The following is a 20,220-nucleotide window of genomic DNA, read 5'->3' on the forward strand; positions in this document are numbered from 1 at the left end:
GTCGACGAAACGATACCAATATGTGCGTTACCCTACTATTGAATGAAAATTACTTAACGAATTAAATTTAAACTTTTATCTCTGTAAAATATCCTTGCTGCTTTATCTATACGACCCGCCATCTTGCCGTCAATGTGACGTTTTTGATGTCTCGCGTTGTTTCGTGTGATTTGGACAATTACAGGTTACGCCTATTACAAGTTCCGCCCATTACCAGTTACGCCTCTGTCTTGCAGTCCGCAATCAGACCCCACTCCAGCCAGAGCCCAGACTTGAACCCGATTGAATATCTCTGGAGGGATGGCCTCACTAAACGTCAGTAACGAGTAATCTACTGTACATCCAAGCTATGTTTCTATCCATCGCTGATCTAATCTCATTAAAATAAATTAAATAAATCATCCCACACAGTATGAAGGATGAAATCAATGTTTTACATTCTTCTTTTAGCCTTATAATTCCTTTTTCATTACTGAAGTAATTTTTGATATAAACAGCACCATTTCTGATAAAACCACACTATGTTTAACTCAACATAAGACATTATAGATTACCAATGACTTCAACACAATATACAGGATTCAAAGCAGATACTTATTGAAAGAAGAATAAACATTTAATTATCATCACAGAAGTAGAGCAGCTCCATTTTTAGATATAACAATCGTTAGGCATGAGTTTCAGTCCTGACATAATGGTCAGTTGACAGTGGTGGAGTAAGGGGGTGGCCGGGGTGGTCGTTCTCACCATGGATATGTTCTTGGTCATCACACTGACCCCCACACACATGATAGCATTTTTACATGAAAAAAAATAATTGATCAGATATTGGTCTACAGTAGGTATGAGAACTTTGATCCTGTCTAAATGATAATATTCTGACTGTTTCTAGCATTTATAAACAATGAGGAGAGAGACAGGAGTGAATTCATTGTGACCTCTCCTCTGTGCCTGGATCATCACCGAGTGATCGAGCAGTGAGCAATGAAACACATTCAAATCAGAAAATAATTTAACTTTGATTAATTTCAGTGCTTTTAAAGATTGTATCAAAGTCCTGTGTGACAGAAGTCGGAAACGTTGCTAATCCCGTGCTAACTAAGCCCTATTTGCACTGGATTAGTATTAGCTGCCGACCTCTATTCATTTGTAATAATTGCACAGGTTGTCTGTGATCGTAATCTCGTGTGAACCTGTCATGTCTGTAATTTGTAAAGTAAAAATACTTATTCTAAATGATAATATTAGTCTGTGATTGGCACCTTTTTCAAAGTTTAACCCCCGTTTGTGAATAATGGAGGCTGTGTTTAAGTGTTTGAAAAATATTTCGGGTGCTGGGTCGTATCCATACCTTCCAGCTTTGGCTTTTTGGCCTTGAGTCTCTCGTTCTGTTATTTCTCATGGAAACTCCCTTAACATGTGAAACCCATTCTGTGATCTTCTGTCGGGCACCACTATGAAGAATCCCTGGATCCGCCACTGTCTGTTGTGTCAAACCAATCGAAAATCACGATCATTTAAGTTTTCTCTCAAATCTGTTTTTAAATAAACCATTAAAATAAATAAACTGCTAATCTCATGTGTTAGTGAGTGAGATAAAGTGAAATAATCGTTCATTTTTAAATGATGGGAATTATTGGCAAAGCTGAGATAGCACGTGATCAAGCACACACATACAGTAACAGACAACCCATGGATATATATATGATTGTATTTTCATTTATCTTAGTTTATTATTTTCAGCCATTAAAGGACACATTTATTCATTTCATTTGGTCAGCATAACATGTGTTAGTATGATCTAAATTTCTGTATTCCACATGTTACTGAAGTTTACCAGTTTTGACAATTGTTTAGCATTAAAAATAATCCATCAAGGAACATTATTTTTAGTGTTCTGGAAACCATGTTTTCTGGTTGCAAAAAAATTTTAACCTGAAAAGATGATGACCTGTATGATCTCTGGATTCATTAGTATCAAACACACGATATCTGTACATTACCATCATCTTTTATAAAACCTTCAATGGTGGTTTCCCTGAGGTCCTCCCTCTAGTGAACAGCACCATGGTGTACATTCTGGATTTGTCACTTAAAATCTTCTGGATGATCTTCACCACGTCTTTCTCCTCTTGAGTGAATCAACGCAGATGAAGCACCAGTAGAAACACATGTGCGTAACATCTTCCACTCTTGTCTCATATGCTGAACGTCCTGAAGAAGTGATCTGTTAGCTTGAGACTTTTGGTAAAGTGGAAGACTCGACAATGACTTGAACATTTCTGGTTACCAACATTTTTAAAAACATCTTCTTTTGGGTTTTGCACAAGAAAGAAAATCCCACAGGTTTAAAATGATAAATATGGCGAGTAAATGATGACAGATGTTTAATGTTGTAGGTGAAATATTCCTTTTGACGAATGGCGGGTAACACTCACTTGTGATTGGTTGAATCTTTGTTTTATGTTACAAATCAGAGAATGTGGGAGGAATGGTGGTGGAAGTGTGTGGAATAGTGCAGGGAACTGAATCATCTTTATCTGATGTGTGGGGGACATGTTTTATATATTATATTCTACGCTCATGTTTATAAGCATAATTGTGTCTTCAAGCTTTCACAGAATGACACAGATTGACTTGTTTCTCAGTTCTTCAACTTGTTTTTGTAGCTCTTCTGTTTCTTCTCTTTTCTGTTGTTGTAAGTGTTGATAGAGTTCTTTCAGTTCTTGAACATGTCGCTCATTCTTCTCTCTGAACTCATTAAACTCTTCTGCTTGTTTTCTGGCTTCATCTTCATGTTTCTTCTTCATCTCTTTTATTCTCAGCTCATGCTCCTCCATCATGTCTTTTCTCTCTTTCTCTTCTCTTTCTTTCCTCTTTCTTTCTATGGTTTCTCTCCACTTGATGTCTTCTTCTTTCTCTTTTCTAATATCATCAGATTTTTTCTCCCATCTCGTTCTCTCTTCTTCTCTTCTCTCATCATCTTCTCGTTGTTTTCTTCTCTCCCACGTCTCTTTTCTCTCTCTGAACTCATTAAACTCTTCTGCTTGTTTTCTGGCTTCATCTTCATGTTTCTTCTTCATCTCTTTTATTCTCCGCTCATGTTCTTCCTTCCTTTTTTCTTGCTCTTCCTCTTCTCTTTCTTTTCTCTTTCTCTCTTCTGTTCCTCTTCTCTTGATCTCTTCTTCTTGCTCTCTTTTAATATCATCAATTCTTTTCTCCCATCTCGTTCTCTCTTCTTCTCTTCTTTCATCATCTTCTCGTTGTTTTCTCTCCCACATCTCTTTTCTCTCTCTCTCCAGCTGCTCATACTGTTCCATCATTTCAGTTTTCTTCTCTTCGTATTCCCTCTCTTTCTTTTCTCTCTCTCGTCTCAGTTTCTCGCTCTCTTCATCTCTTTGTCGTCTCTCTTCTTCTCTCTCTTTCTCAAATGTCTTTCTCATTTTCTCCAGATCTTCTTGTTTATCTCTCAGATGTTCTTTATGTCTCTCTCTTCGCTTTCTTTCATCTTCCTCTCGTTCTCTCATCTGTCGTTTCTTGTCTTCCTCCCATTCTCTCTCTTGTTGTTTCATTTTCTCTTGAGTCTCTTTTCTGTCATTTTCAGCTTCTTTTATTCTTTTCTTCCACTCTTTTCTCTCTCTCTCTTCTTCTTCACGTCTCTTTTTCTCCTCAGATTCTCTCTTTCTAATCTCTTCTTCTTGTCTCTTCTTTAATAGTGTTATAATCTCTTCTTGTTCAAGTTTCATCTTCTCTTGATCTTGTCTGTATTTCTCTTCTCTCTTTCTATACTCCTCTTCTCTCTCTTTCTCTCTCTTTTCATAAAGTGATCTCTGATGTTCAGCCTCTTTTTTCATCTCTTCTATCTTCTGATCATATTCATCTCGTAGTTGTTTTTCTTCCTCTAATCGTTTCTTTTTCGCGTTTTCTTGTTTCAGTTGTTCTGTTTTCTTTTGCTCTTCAAACTCTTTTCTAAGATCTTCCTCTTTTAATCTGAACTTGTTCTCAGTTTTCTCTTGATCCTTTTCTATCCTTTTTCTGTCATACTCCAGGTTGATCTTGAGCCGTTCCATTTCTGCTTCATAGCTAGCTTTACATTTTTCATTTTGAGTCATAAAATCTCTCTCTGTCTCTTTCAGTATTTCCTCCATTCTCTTCTTAATGCTGATCTCTGCCTCTTCAAACATGCTGTTAGTGAAATATCGACCGTGATTTGTTGTTTTCATATCTTCTATCATGTTCATCAGTCGAGTCACTTGACTTCTGTCTTGTGTTTCATTGTTATTAAACACCAGGAATCTGTTTCCAAATTCTCTGATCAATTTCTTCAGTTCTTCAGAACCGTCCCTCATAAAATCTTCTATAGATTCACACTCAAGATCATCTCCTTTAGTGAACAGAACGATAGTGAACTGTAGAGCTTTAGGACCAAATATCTTCTTTATCAGATCTATAGTGTCTGACTCTTCTTTAGTGAATCTTCCAACACTCAACACAATGATGAAGACATGAGGTCCAGGTGATGACAGTGACACACATTTCACGAGTTCTTCCATCACTTTATCATTTGTCAGTTTTGTGTCAAACAGTCCTGGAGTATCAACAACAGATACTGATACACCATCAACTTCACTAACTCCTTTCTCACAAACACTCGTCACTGAATCTGAGTTGAATAGACTTTTAAACTGTTTTCTTCCCAGAATTGTGTTTCCTGTTGCACTCTTTCCACTTCCTGTCCGCCCTATCAACACAATCCTCAAACACTTCAGATCTTCTGAGTCATCAGCACCTGAAAATAATGTTTGTGTTAAACTTGAAATTGGCTTTATATTTAAATAGTTTTTGTATTTTTTTCCAGTAATCTTAATTCTTGTATTTATATCATTACTTTAAGATAACAGTTATTAATGTTTATAAAATATAAATTTACCCTCTGGCTGAATCTTCTGCTGCAACTTTTCATTCTCCATTCTCTTGAGTTTTTCTTCATATTTCTCTTCTGTTTCTCGTCTGACTCTTCTCTCGTGAGCTCTGACAAACATCTGAAGTGAATATGGTTCAGTCTTCATGTTCTCTATGTACTCCAGCAGCTCTATTGATGCTGGTTTATATCTCTTATGTTCTTGTAACCCCATGACTTTGTATCGTCCTCCACAGAGACGGATCAATCTCTGACTTTCAGCGTCTGAATCTACAAAATCTGTCACACTTCTGTCTACAGTGACATCAGACATGAAAATCATCATGAAGTGATCAGTGGAGTTAAATATCTTCTGGGTCTTCTCAATGTCTTCTTTCTCTTCATCAGTCAATGGACCAACAGGAATGATGATGAGAAACACATGAGCTCCAGGACCACAGAGAGACACACAGTTGAGAGTCTGACACATCATCTCTTCATATGAGAGTCCAGTCAGAGCTGGAAGCTCAACAACACAGATCTGACGTCCATGTATCTTCTCTTCTCTCTTCACACACACTGAGGAGATGGAGACTTTCTGATTTGAAGGTTGATTTATTTTTCCTCTCATGAGTTCAGACATGAAGACCTTCAGTGTTGCATCAGCTCCACACAACACCACATTCAGCTTTGAGTTTACACTCACTGATGATGAAAAACACATTTAAAACTATAACAAACATATGGCTGTATGACAATAATATTAAAATTAAGTTTCATTTGTAGGAGATATTGTACCGTCCACTGGTTATGATCACTACAATTATTACATGTTTTTTGCGATAAAAGTCATTTGTGATTATTTGTTGTTTTTATAAAGCTATTTGTCACAATAAGAAGAACAAATATTAACATCATATTACCTAATATCTATACACTCATTAATAAAACAGTCTGATTTTTGCTTCCCTGAATCATAACAGTTAAATGTGGATGAAATTGTAGTTATATTTATATAAGCGTTTTCTTAAATACTTACAAGAAATAGTTCCATCATCGCTTCTGGTTTTATGGCTCTCTTCAGGTCTTCCATCATCGAAATAAGAGTCTTCTTCCTTTGGCTCTAGATCAACAGATGATCCTTCTGCATCTTCAAAGATCTCACATATGAGATATTCATCAGGTTCTTTCTTAACTATCTCATCTATTCTTCTGATCATCTCAGAGAGCCATGCTGCTTGACCTTCATTGAACTGAAGATGTCCTCCTCCACACTTCTGTATTAAATGTTTGATTTGTTCATTCATTACTAGAGAAGGTTGTTTGGTTCTGTATATTTCTTTATCAGTAGTCAGAACTATTGTGTGTTTCATGGCCTCTTCACTGAATTCTTTCAGCACATGTTTGACTCTGTTTCTATCGTCTTGACTGAAGTTGTGATGCTGCAGTACGAGTATGAACACATGAGGTCCTGGAGAACACAGACTGATACACTCCTTCATTCTTTCTGTGATCTGAGAGTATGAGAGGTTCCATTGGAGCAGATTAACACTGTTGATGACTGTGATGTGTCTGTTCTCCACTGGTCCACTGACTCTCACACTGTGATTCTGTAAATCCTCTGAAGGACCTTCACTTGGTCTCAGATCTGCTCCCAGAATAGACTTCATCACACTGATGTTTTCTGATGAACTCTTCCCCATCAGAACAATACTCAGATCACTCACTGAAACACAATAATGTTTGTTATGGAATATGGAATATTTACTGTAATGTTAAAACACCGTGAGCAATCGTAGTCAAACACTGTAGTAATTCTACAAATCCACAGAACCTTTTGATATCACCAACAATCAAAGAAAACACGGTTACTGCACTTTACTTACTGCACAATCCATAAGGTGTTATGTCTTAATACTCTAGGTGTATCCTATTTTAAACTGAATGCTTCAAGTCCTCTATTAATTAATGTTGTACGCTGCTGTTTTTAAAGTTGAGAAAGGGTGTCTCTGACATCTGCCATCAGCATTTAAAAAAAAAAAACACACGGGTTAACATACAGTATGACCCAGTTGATAAATCTGGATAGAAACATACACTTGTTTCTTGTTTTATTTAATTTTATTATTCTATTTCAATATTAATTTATAATATGTATTCATGTATTTATTTTATTATTCACTTCTATGCATATTATTTGTTCCTTACTTTCAAGTTGTTTAACCTCGTTGAGTGTTGTATTGTGTCTTATGCTGATATGAGTATCCGTTGGTCTCCATCTCAAGGTTCATAATAATGTCATGAGACAATGTTTTGATACTGTAATCTTGAATGTTAAAAACACATATTGAATCTGTTTCTAGTCAGATGAAGTTTGACAGAGCTTGACTGAGCATCAACACACAACTGAGATTATTCAATAAATCATCTCTCTGTTTATTTAACATCACTTCATCTGCTGTTCTTCCCTTCAGCTCTATATCTCCCTGTTGTTTGGGTTAAAGGATTGACTCACAATGGAGTTGATATCTCCAGGTGTAATTTGTTCCTGACGGAGAGAGATCTAATGAAACTGGACTCAAAGTTTAGATCTATAAGATCTACAAGCCATATCTCATAGTTGGATCTATCATACTGTTTTCTTTTAGGAGGCAGAATAAGGGTCTGTGTTCACAGGAGCAGTTTATGCCTGCGGCAGACGTGTTTTTTCAATTGTTTTCAATGGAAAAATATTTGAGAACATTACAAGTATTTATTGCCATTGAAAGCATAAGGGTCTCGCTGTAGATGGGGCGAGTGGAGCTCCACTCATAAGCAGAAATACGTCACCTGCAGATGCTGAGGTAAAATGACCAGAGTTAACGTTCGAACTTCGGAGAGCTCAGCGACGCCATTTTTCCTCTTCTTTATTAATGAGTGGAGGTGATGTATTTCCTGTCCGAGAGTGGCGCTCCATCAACATCTTTTACATGAAGTGCTTGCTATGCTAGTATGTATATGAGGCTATAGGTAGTGAAATCAAACAAATCTCCTTCTTACTGTTTTAGTTAGCTTATGTATGAACTAGCATAGCATAGAACTATATGGTTAGATAGCGCTTGCGAAAAATTTGAATTTTTGTACCTTCAGGGTCCTAAAGGGACCGAATTCGAGGGGGGACCAGATACCTTATGACACTGTTTCATAAATTACTTTCGGGTTGAGGTAAGAATTTTATTTTCATGAACAGTCAACAATAAGTCATTGCTTGTAATCGAACACGCTTGTCCTTTTTCTTGTCGCTTTTTGGCGTTCATACCCAATTTTCACAGTCAATGAGCCGAGTAAAGGGACATCTGACATAGATTATGCTTTGTGTATTTTTCATTTCTTAACAACAGAACAATTCTGAGAAACTAATATTTTTAACAAAAGTATAACAAATAACAGAAAACTGTCTTCTATCTGAAATATCTAACAAATGTGTATTTGTATAAATCATCTGTATTTTTACTTTTCACTGCTTTATTTTGAGGTGTTTACTCTCACAGTAATGCCGATCAAGTAAGTTACACGTTTTAAAACTGATGAAAGAGAGTCACTCACTGTTCGGTCGATCCACATCTGGACTGTGTCTTCCAGTCGGATTCTTCTTCTCTTTATCTGTTTAACACAATACAAAACGTGGACAACAACACATCTACACACGTTTTTACGTTATTTAAAAATGACCATGTGATTAAATGACATGTAAACTGGAATAGACTGAAGATCAAAGATGTTTTCAGTTTTCTTCTGAATTAAAGCAGATATCTACTAAAATGTACTTTTCGTTTTGGTTTATATTGGATTCTTGTATGTAGTTTAGACATTTTGGCTCTGCGTGAGAAAATGAAAGTAAAATCAAACATGTCTGCGGCAGCTATGAAACATCTGTTTTTAAACGCAGACTTACCGTGTTTTTCGGCTGAAATAGACATTTTAAGAGAACAGTATAGAGATCATAGCTGTATTCATTCACATTAAACACAACACGAATATTCTTCAGCTGCATTAAACGTAAACACATCCGCTTCTAAAGCAAACTCGTCTTCAGATGCTCTGCCATCCAGAGGACAGAATGAAACATCACATTTTCATTCAAGTACAATGGAGTCTGTGCACAAGCATAGTGTCGAACGGATCGATAAATTGAAGTTGTTTTAATTTTCTTCTCACTGACATTTGAATATTAAAATAGAATAAAACGGCAAAAACTGTTCAAAGTTAGGTTAGGTGATGACTTCATAAATCCATTGTGCTGTTACGTTTTTCTGAATAGCTAAAACACATTTCTTGAAATCATCAGTCATCTTCTCAAAGCCTTAAACACAAATCCAAACACTGAAACTAAATTCACAAAACCTCGCAAAATCTGACTTTACGAAAATTTACCTTGTTTTTAATACATTTAAAACCCCAAAAACATGGTTACTAAAACCAAAAGTTTGGAGAATTACAAATATTTGTTTTCAAAAAGTTTGCTGCTAAACTGCTTTAAGATCTTTGTTTCAGTTGTTTCTGTGATGTACTGACATATAATTACAAGCACTTCATACGTTTCAAAGGCTTTTATCGACAATTACATGACATTTATTCAAAGAGTCAGTATTTGCAGTGTTGGCCCTTCTTTTTCAGGACCTGGGCATGCTCTCAATCAACTTCTGGGCCAAATCCTGACTGATAGCAACCCATTCTTTCATAATAACTTCTTGGAGTTTATCAGAATTAGTGGGTTTTTGTTTGTCCACCCGCCTCTTGAGGATTGACCACAAGTTCTCAATGGGATTAAGATCTGGGGAGTTTCCAGGCCATGGACCCAAAATTTCGACATTCTGGTCCCCGAGCCACTTAGTTATCACTTTTGCCTTATGGCACGGTGCTCCATCGTGCTGGAAAATGCATCGTTCTTCACCAAACTGTTGTTGGATTGTTGGAAGAAGTTGGTGTTGGAGGGTGTTTTGGTACCATTCTTTATTCATGGCTGTGTTTTTGGGCAGAATTGTGAGTGCGCCCACTCCCTTGGATGAGAAGCAACCCCACACATGAATAATGTTAAGATGCTTTACTGTTGGCATGACACAGGACTGATGGTAGCGCTCACCTTTTCTTCTCCGGACAAGCCTTTTTCCAGATGCCCCAAACAATCGGAAAGGGGCTTCATCTGAGAATATGACTTTGCCCCAGTCCTCAGCAGTCCATTCACTATACTTTCTGCAGAAGATCAATCTGTCCCTGATGTTTTTTTTGGAGAGAAGTGGCTTCTTTGCTGCCCTTCTTGAGCAAGCTCTGCACTGGTGGCACTCCGATCCCGCAGCTGAATCCTCTTTAGGAGACGATCCTGGCGCTTGCTGGACTTTCTTGGATGCCCTGAAGCCTTCTTAACAAGAATTGAACCTCTTCCTTGAACTTCTTGATGAACCTATAAATTGTTGATTTATGTGCAATCTTAGTAGCCAGAATATTCTTGCCTGTGAAGCCATTTTTATGCAACGCAATGATGGCTGCACGCGTTTCTTTGCAGGTCACCATGGTTAACAATGGAAGAACAATGATTTCAAGCATCACCCTCCTTTTAACATGTCAAGTCTGCCATTCTAACCCAATCAGCCTGACATAATGATCTCCAGCCTTGTGCTTGTCAACATTCTCACCTGAGTCAACAAGACGATGACTGAAATGATCTCAGCAGGTCCTTTAATGACAGCAATGAAATGCAGTGGAAAGGTTTTTTGGGATTAAGTTAATTTTCATGGCAAAGAAGGACTATGCAATTCATCTAATCACTCTTCATAACATTCTGGAGTATATGCAAATTGCTGTTATAAAAACTTAAGCAGCAACTTTTCCAATTTCCAATATTTATGTAATTCTCAAAACTTTTGGCCACGACTGTATGTCTCTTGTGTGTGCCATGTGGGTGACTTCTTGTTTCCTGGAGTTATGTTAGTCTACTTTATTGTAGTTTAATGTCAACTGCTGTTATGAGTCTAGTCCAGTTAGTCCATGTTCCTTTTGTCATGTTTTGTTATGTTACCCCATTGTGGTTGTTTGTTTTGTATTTTATTATTTATTAAAGTCTTGCCCTTACCTCCCTGTCGGCACTTGGGTCCTCTGTCTCTCACCTCACCCACCCTGTGGGTTCATGACAATTATTTGTAACCGTAAATGTGTTGAGTCCTATTATATTTCATGATAGATTTTGTTAAAATAAAAGACAAGATGTGAAAAGACCTGTCCCTTCCAAGTTGGTAGCTAGAATCACAGCACAGGTACTATAAATATTAGTCCTTAGACTTTGTTGTTCTTGCTCTGTTATTTAAAAAAATGAAGAAAAAAGAATACATATAGATATGTCACATATACAGTACGGTATGCACAGGAAGTGTAACAACAGCCAGTGCTCCACACTGAGATCTGGCCGTGTCTATTATCACATTAAGAAAGAGAAAAACTGACTAAATCCAGAAAAACTGTGGCTGTCTCCAAGACATTTTAAGAAACTTACCTGCAAAGCTCCCTGAAAACTGTGTGCATGTGTAGAATAGCTGCTTCAAACCAATTGAGTGGTTACAATAAAAATATAGATTTGATTTATTTAGTAAAGCTTAGCATTATTTTTGAAAGCATCCCAACTTTAAAGAATGCCTGTAACTTTTCACAGTTCTTTAGGGTTGAGTATAGTTTTAATTTTAGCGATTCCAATTCTGCATATGAAATCTGGTTCTGATCGATTCTCTTTTCAGTTTCCAATATATTCTGGAAAGAGCAATAAATAGCATTGCCACATGAAATATATGTGGAAATGCCATTATCTTTTTTCACAAAGTTTAACCACAATTTTGAACGTTTTCTGCATTCATAGTACCGGTGGTGTTGAAATGCACATGTGCGTGAGATAAGTTCCTTGTCACGGGTCCTTGAAGACAGTTGAAACTGCCGTTCACGAGTGGCTGAAAAAAGGAATCGATAAAAAGAAACGGAATGCGCGCATCCTATCGGTTCCCCGCTTCTTTGAAATTGGAACCGGTTCTTGATACCCAAGCCTAACTGTAACTTCGCAGGTAACCATCTTGAACACACTGCCACATATCTGATGGATTTAGTCTGTCTGTTTTGTCTCTTTTTATCCATGTAATAATAGATGGACTAGATGATAGTGATAGATCTGGATAGAAACATACACTTGTTTCTCGTTTTATTTCATTCTATTTCATTGATCCCATTTATTACAAAATTCCACTATCATATGTATTCATTCATATATTTTATTATTCACTTCTATTCATATTATTTGTTCCTTACTTTCCTGTTGTTTAACCTCATTGAGTGTTGTATTGTGTCTTATGCTGATATGAGTATCCGTTGGTCTCCATCTCAAGGTTCATAATAATGTCATGAGACAATGTTTTGATACTGTAATCTTGAATGTTAAAAACACATATTGAATCTGTTTCTAGTCAGATGAAGTTTGGCAGAGCTTGACTGAGCATCAACACACAACTGAGATTATTCAATAAATCATCTCTCTGTTTATTGGGTTTATTGGGTCTCTCTTGTTTGGGTTAAAGGATTGACTCACAACGGAGTTGATATCTCCAGGTGTCATTTGTTCATGACGGAGAGAGATTTAATGAAACTGGACTCAAAGTTTAGATCTATAAGATCTACAAGCCATATCTCATAGTTGGATCTATCATGATAGTGACCAGATCTCTATGTTGAGCACAATCTCTCGTCACACGTATGGAATAATGGCAAATTATATAATTTTAACTATTTCATTTAATTTACCAAAATGTATTCACATTGGTTACATTGGTTATATAATTAACATTGACTTTAAGAGCACATTCTCATCTTTATTTAGAGTGTTTTCACATCTTAATTGGCTACATATAGCTCCCTCTTGTTCGAATGATGAAAAGTAATGTGACAATTGAATCAAAAGCTGTTTTACGGACTGGTTTGAGCTTCTTGTTAAATAATTTCTTCACAAATGAATCGTGTTGAAGGTCTGGAATTGATTCTAGGTTTGGTGTTTGCATTTGGAAGCTGTTAAGAGTGGCCAAATCAACAATTTAGTACATCCTGAGAAAAAAATAATACAATGGCGGGTTCAAGAAAAAGAAAAATCTGAATGTCAATTTAACGTGGTGGATGATGGCATATTTCACCATAATGAGACAACTGAAGATTAACTCAGGATGCTTCAGTCTTCAATTACAATGATCAGAAAACACCAGTGAACCAGTGCCTTAGGACTCCATGCATGAAAACTGAATCCCACTGCCTGAACACAAGTTTAATTAAGATGTTGCTTATATCATGATATATTCAAAGCCTTCTCCATCATTTGTTTTCGATTAGTCTTATGCAGTTTGATATAGGGTCTATTTCTTTACAGGTAGCTTCATTTGCATGGAGATCTTCCTGAACCTGGGCTCACACCAACATTTTTCAAATGCAAAATTATCCCTATTATTAATTTCGGTACATTTAACATGTTTAATTTATGAGGAATTTAATTAAATGAACAGACAATCCTTTTACTGTTGGTCACTTAAAAAAGGAAGAGCTATATAGAGTTTTAAACAACTGCAATCCCTAAAACTTAAAGGCCAATTTGGATATGAATACTAAATAAAGCCAAGAGTGTGCACTTTAAGCCATTATAACTTATATCACTCTAACCTGAATACATATAAGAATCTAAAATAACAAAAAATTTGCCTCTGTCCGAATATATATATATATATGTGTGTGTGTGTGTGTATACACAGTATATACATATTTAATTCATAATTTTCCATTCCATTCCGTTTTTCTACCGCTTATCTGAACTACCTCGGGTCACGGGGAGCCTGCGCCTATCTCAGGAGTCATTGGGCATCAAGGCAGGATACACCCTGGATGGAGTGCCAACCCATCGCAGGGCACACACACTCACTCATTCACTCACGCACTCACACCCTACGGACAATTTTTTCCAGAGATGCCAATCAACCTACCATGCATGTCTTTGGACCAGGGGAGGAAACCCCCGAGGCACGGGGAGAACATGCAAACTCCACACACACACACAAGTCGGAAGCGGGAATCGAACCCCCAAACCTGGAGGTGTGAGGCGAACGTGCTAACCACTAAGCCACTGTGCCCCCCTGTTAGTTCATCATTTAATTATATATAAATATATTTTTAGCAAATATCACAAAGCCATGAAATACCTGAGGAGTGCTGAGAAGTTGTCAAATGTCGAAACTCATGGAGACAGATTTACAAGAAAAGACCTCACAAGAGATCAAGCCGCTTTGAAAGTGAATTAGTAAATAAATTAAATACATTGTTAATATAACCAGCTTCAACAGGCTATTTAATAATAATACAATTATTGATGCTAAAACTTAAACCATTTGAGTACAGTTGACTCTTAAAATGTTTCTGGGTGTATACAATCAAACATAAAGGTGGTCAAATTGTGAAAAACTTCAAGGGAAGGTGGTGTGATCAAATATTTGAAGATTTACAGAAGATTATAAATTGGATGGGAAGGGGGGGGGGTTAAAGAGGGGATGTTTTTTCTCATTTTCTTCTACAAGGTGGATGCCATCCATTAACAACCCCCCTCAGATCAAGCCCTTCATATAGTTATGTTACATTATGGGTTACATGTTTCACTTACATGACTTGCATGATGTGTTTTACACATGATGCATTTAGTGCTTTCCTGTAGCTTAGTGGAAAGAGCATTACGTTAACAATGCAAGGTTGTGGGTTCGATTAAAGGGCAAATACCTTTGTAAAATGTATAGCATAAAGCAATGTAAGTCGCTTTGGATAAAACATCTGCCAAATGCATGAATGTAAATGTAGTTCACAAGGTTCACAAGGAAGGGAAAAAGTGAATATTCAGAATTATTCAGAATCATACAATCAGCACTGATGTGATATGATACAAACCTTATCAATATTTATGGTCTCCATTTCAGAATTAGTCTCCCCAGCAAAGCAACCTAAGATCAAAAGTGTGTCTGGAAATAAACCTCAAGCTCATGTCTTCGTGGCAAACAGACATCATGAGCCATTGTCTCAAGACAGTAAGTAGCCTCCTAAAATGAATAAATAAACAATAAATACACAACTACAAAACACTTTTCACAATTTCAAATCAACTGACAGAAAAGCTCCACCCATTGTCCATCAAGCAAGTCTAAAATAATATTGTTTCACTACAGCAGCAATGAATAAAAAAGCAATCATTGCCAATGAAAAACATCATAGCAATGATTAACCAAATGTCAATGAATGTGAGTTTTTTTGCGATTTGATCTGTAAATAAGTATATTTTAAATTGACATGCTTTAGGATGAGGCTGACTAATAAATTCACATATTAACTATAGTCACATATTTGTAAACATAAAGTAGGTTTTACCGTTGAGAAAATCATTATTTGATCCCTGCTGATTTTGTTTTCCCACTTAGAAAAAAATAAAAGGTCAATCATATTTATGGTCATTTATTTTAATATAAAGAAACATAATATCATTTACATTTAGTCATTAAGCAGACGCTTTTGTGATATGTCATACAGGACCCATAATACATTAAGTGCCAATACAAAGTTACTGGTTTCAGCAAAAGCTAGACCACTACCTGTTGAGAGAAAGGGTTAGTGTATTTTTTCTTCTCATTTGTTTGTCAAGTATTCACAGAAGAGATGGTTTGAAAGTAGTTTTTTGAATGTTGTGAGAGATGTGGTTGACCGGACAGAGTTAGGAATAATGTTCCACCAGGAAAGAATTGTGAAGCAGAAAGAGCGGGAGAGCGATTTACTGCCCTTATGAGAAGGCAATACAAGACACTGCTGGTTTGCTGAACGCAGGGATCTTGATGGGGTGTAGGAGTGCAGGAGGGTGTGAAAGTAAGCCGGTGCAGATCCAGTGATAGTTGTGCTGGCAAGCGTTAGTGACTTTAATCTGATGCAGGCTTCAACCGGTAGCCAGTGGAGAGAGATGAAAAGGGGTGTCACATGAGCTCTTCTGGGCTGTTGAGAGACGAGGCGTGCTGCTGCGTTCTGAACCAGCTGAAGTGGTTTGATAGCCTTTGGAGGAAGACCAGCAAAGAGAGCATTGCAGTAGTCCAACCTTAAGATTACCAGGGCCTGGACAAGGAGTTGTGCCGCATGCTCCGTGAGATATGGTCTGATCTTTCTAATGTTGAATAAGGCATATAGGAATGACCGTGTTGTCTATATTAACCAAAAATCTAGAAAAAAACTAATATTACTGACTTAAATGCAAATCAATACATAAAGTTTTTGATTTCTTATTTTACTTTTTGGATTTTAAACTTATTTTTAGCATCATCAACAGCCCCCTCTCAAACAACACCATGAAGGACTCATGAAGAGCAAGGTAGTTACTTTTGTTACATTAACTTGTGTTTACATGTTTTATCATACAGTGCAAACAAGAAGAATTTGATGCATTTGATATTGTTTTTTTGTCAGAATATGATCAAGTTTTAACAGAAGTGTGTCAGTTGAGAGAAGTAATCATGCAACATAACCAGCAGCAGGTGTTAGAAGAACCTGTAAATGTGGAGCAGATGCAGACAGAAGAAGAACTGTCATTTTGTATAAAACTCAACAAAGAACGGCCATTTAGAAGATTGATGTTGATTACCTTTATATATAAGACTCTGAATATAAACATATTGTGAGAATCTGGATTTCGTCCTGTCCTCTACAAATATTGCATCTGTGTTTAATACAAAGTTCATGTATCATATGTATTCATTCCTATTAATTCCTATTAATATTAGCTTCTATTCATATAAGATGTGCCTTTCATTCTTGTTGTTTAACCTCGTTGGAAGTTCTATCATGTCATGCTGTCTTATGTTGATATAAGTATCTGTTGTTCTCCATATCAAGGTTCCTAATGATGCCTATGGACGATTGTTCTGTTATTGTAATATTGAATATGTAATCATATCTGATTGTTCAGGAGGAAAGACTAAACAGAAAGTCTGGTGATTTTCCACTGTTTTGGTGGTTTTATATGACACCTCCCTTTTAATATATAAATATTAGTCCTAAAACAATAAACATTGAACTCTGATTGAACAAGCACTTGTGTCTGTGTCAAACTTTGTCTCCTGGATCAAGAAACTCTGTGTGTTCCGTCGACTAGACTCTTCAACCGTAGAATATTGTTAGACAAGGGGACATAAGAAGTTTACATTCTTTCAGTTGGGGGCTCGTCTGAGGGGAGACTCTTCTCTCATTGAACCAAAGAGAACAAAATACCTCTGGCACACTGACGATCGGACACAGACCTACATTAAAAGGGGTAAGTGTTTTTCTATACAGTTTTTATGACTTAAAGAAATCTAACGCTTACCCTGTAGTTCCCTTTCTGTCGGTCTCTCGACGTTGTGTCGAGAACGACAGATGGGGTTCGCCCTTGAGAACCAATCAACTCTGACTACTATAGAAAAGGCCAATGAAATTTGGCGAATGCAATTTGCATGCCGGGCTCCGCCCCCGGAAATCCGGTATAAAAGGAGGCCGGCGTGCAGCATTCACTTACCTTTTGTTCTTCAGAGCCATCGCTCATGAGTACAACTCAGGATTCAATCCTCTACAACTACACGCTGGTGCTACGACGTGTTACAGCGGATCGTCCCTTCCTGCAGCGACCTTCCCCTGGGCGTCTCGGCGGTTCCGGAGGTGTTAGAGATTTTTTCTAAAAGTCCTTTTCAGGACTGACTGAGCATTCTCCAGCGCGGCATGTCCCGCTGTTCTCTTGGGTGCGGCACCCTCATCGAGGAGGGGGATGGACACGATCGCTGCATTAGGTGTCTGGGCGTCCAGCACACTGAAGCAGCGTTCGTTGACACATCTGCCTGCACTGCGGGCAGATTGTCATTCAGAAGTTGCGGTCACGGGTGGCTGTCTTCCTACGGGAACCAGCCACCATTTCGTCTGCTACCCGGGCTGTGACATCTGTGGCTACGGCCCCGATGACCACCCACGTTAGCAGCGTTAGTGATACGGGGAACTCTGCGAACGTAAACCCGCCAGCCAAGCTCACGGGCCGATCGCACCCCGATTCGCTCTTCTGAACGTTCCCCAACCGGCGGTGGCATACCGTCCGGATCCTCACGCACACACTCGGAAACGATGTGTGACGTAGATGAGATGTCGCTCGCAGCATCGGAGGGAGACTGGCATCCGACTCTGCCGAATCCAAACTCCACCCCCAGCGGTCGAGTTCAGGAGGAAGCAGAAGTGATGTCATCCGTGCTAACCCGGGGATACGTGGTTCCCGAGGTCGGTGCGCGGTGCAAACCGCGCCCACCCCGGGTGCCATGTTTTTCCCGGAGGTGCATGAGGAGCTGTGTAAAACTTGGAACGCTCCACTCACGGACCGTTCCAGTGAAACCAGCTCCGGCTCCCTTACTTCCCTCGATGGTGAGGCAGCCAAGGACTGCGTCGAGATCCCCCGGGTGGAACGTCCGCCTGCGGTGCACCTGTGCCGCGGACGGCTACCACCTGGGGGGGGATCGACCACTCCTACCGTCCAAAGCACGTAAGACTTCGGCATCACTGGTGTCGAAAGCTTGCGATGTTGCGGGCCAGGCTGCCTCCTCTCTCTATGCCTTGGCCATCCTGCAGGTCCGCCAGGCCAGGGCGTTGAGAGGGCTCCACGAGGGTAAGGCCGACCCGGGTATAATGCAGGATCTCCGTGCCACCGCTGACAGCGCTCTACGGGCGACTAAGGCGGCGGCACGGGCCCTGGGTCGGACGATGTCCACGGTAGTGGTCCAGGAGAGACACCCCTGGCTATACCTTGTGCAGAAGAGTGACAGCAAGGAAGTCCGCTTACTTGATGCACTCATCTCGCAGGGTGGGTTGTTGGTAACACCGTCGAGGACTGCGCTCAGCAGTTTTTTGACGGCGAAGCAGACAGTGGCAATTAACCACATTTTTTTCACGCCGCGACTCGGCCGCCTACAGGCCTCCGAGATCTCACGTGACGTCTGCTTCCCTGCAACCCAGGACCCTTTCGACATCGGCTCCGGTTCATGTGCCCCCACAGGCGGCACCCCGGAAGCAGAGGTCGAGGGGGAAACCTCCACCCCGTCAGCAACCTCCTCGCGAGAAGGGACACTGACGGGAAGACCCCAGGGAGAACAACATCGGGCCCGAACCTTCACAGCCACGGCTCTGATCGGTCGGTACGGGACGACTCCTGCCTCGTCACCAAAGCCGGGCCCTTGTTAGGGCTTGGCGCCCACTTACTCACTGAGTTTTCTGTTCTCCCCGGGTTTACTTGCAGCCGATCGCACACTCCACTGGACTGTGCTCGGCGAACCGACCTCACACCCTGGCGAGGCGTGAGGTCGTACACATACGACAGCCGTCACCACTCTCAAACCGACAGTGCGTGCCGTTGTCCCGCCAGGCAGGTAAGCAGGCGGAGCAAAAACCTTCCCTCCGGGGACTCCCCGCGACATGGTTAGCTCCGCCAGCCGACGAACCACCCCCCGTGGGAATGATGAAGCAGACCGTCCCCTTGGTCACCCTGTCACAGTCCCTGGGAGCTCGAGAGCTGCCCACACTGTCTCGCTGGCTAATGAGGGCGGTCCGTCTTGGTTACTCGATCCAGTTCGCCAGAGACTCACCCAAGTTTCGGGGCATCATCTCTCCCTCTGTCAGAGGCAGGGATGCCTCCGTACTTCGGGTAGAGGTCACCACCCTTCTGGCAAAACAGGCATCGAGTTCGTCCCTCAAAACCAAGATGTTCAGTGGGTCACCACCCGCACTTCATCGTTCCCAAGAAAGACGGCAGGTTGCCCCCAAAGGCTGCGTACCCTGAACAGAGCACCTTCACAAGCTGCCATTCAGGGTGCTCACACAGAGGCGCGTCCTGACATCTATGAGGTGTCAGGATTGGTTCGTGGCAATCGACCTGAAGGACGCTTACTTTCATGTCTCGATCCTCCTCGACACCGGCCGTTCCCACGGTTCGCGTGCGAGAGGCGGGCATATCAGTACAGAGTCCTCCCTTTCGGTCTGTCCCTGACCGCCCTTTCTCCCTGAGAGGAGGAAGGCGAGCGGGTACTAAACTATCTCAGCGACTGGCCTATCTTGGCACACTCGCGAGATCTGTTATGTACACAAAGGGACCTGGTGCTCCGGCACCTAGGTCGATTGGGACTCCAGGTCAACCAAGAGAGGGGCAAGCTCTCCCCAGTGCAGAGCATCCTCTTTCTCGGTATGGAACTCAGCTC

The 20,220-nt window shown here is 39.9% G+C and overlaps 1 protein-coding gene across 1 annotated transcript; it reads right to left on the bottom strand.

The window, feature by feature from the left end:
• Positions 1-1,464: 1,464 nt before the first annotated feature.
• Positions 1,465-8,959, bottom strand: LOC130426230 (repetitive organellar protein-like). Its single transcript, XM_056752887.1, has 5 exons — positions 8,835-8,959; positions 8,486-8,542; positions 5,940-6,626; positions 4,931-5,605; positions 1,465-4,789 (listed from the first exon to the last, which is right to left on the bottom strand). The coding sequence occupies exons 1-5, from the start codon at positions 8,857-8,859 to the stop codon at positions 2,616-2,618; spliced, it is 3,618 nt and encodes a 1,205-aa protein (XP_056608865.1). The 5' UTR covers positions 8,860-8,959; the 3' UTR covers positions 1,465-2,615.
• Between the last annotated feature and the right edge of the window lie 11,261 nt (positions 8,960-20,220).

Source organism: Triplophysa dalaica, chromosome 7 (assembly GCF_015846415.1).
Source record: "Triplophysa dalaica isolate WHDGS20190420 chromosome 7, ASM1584641v1, whole genome shotgun sequence".
Classification (NCBI taxonomy): Eukaryota; Metazoa; Chordata; class Actinopteri; order Cypriniformes; family Nemacheilidae; genus Triplophysa; species Triplophysa dalaica.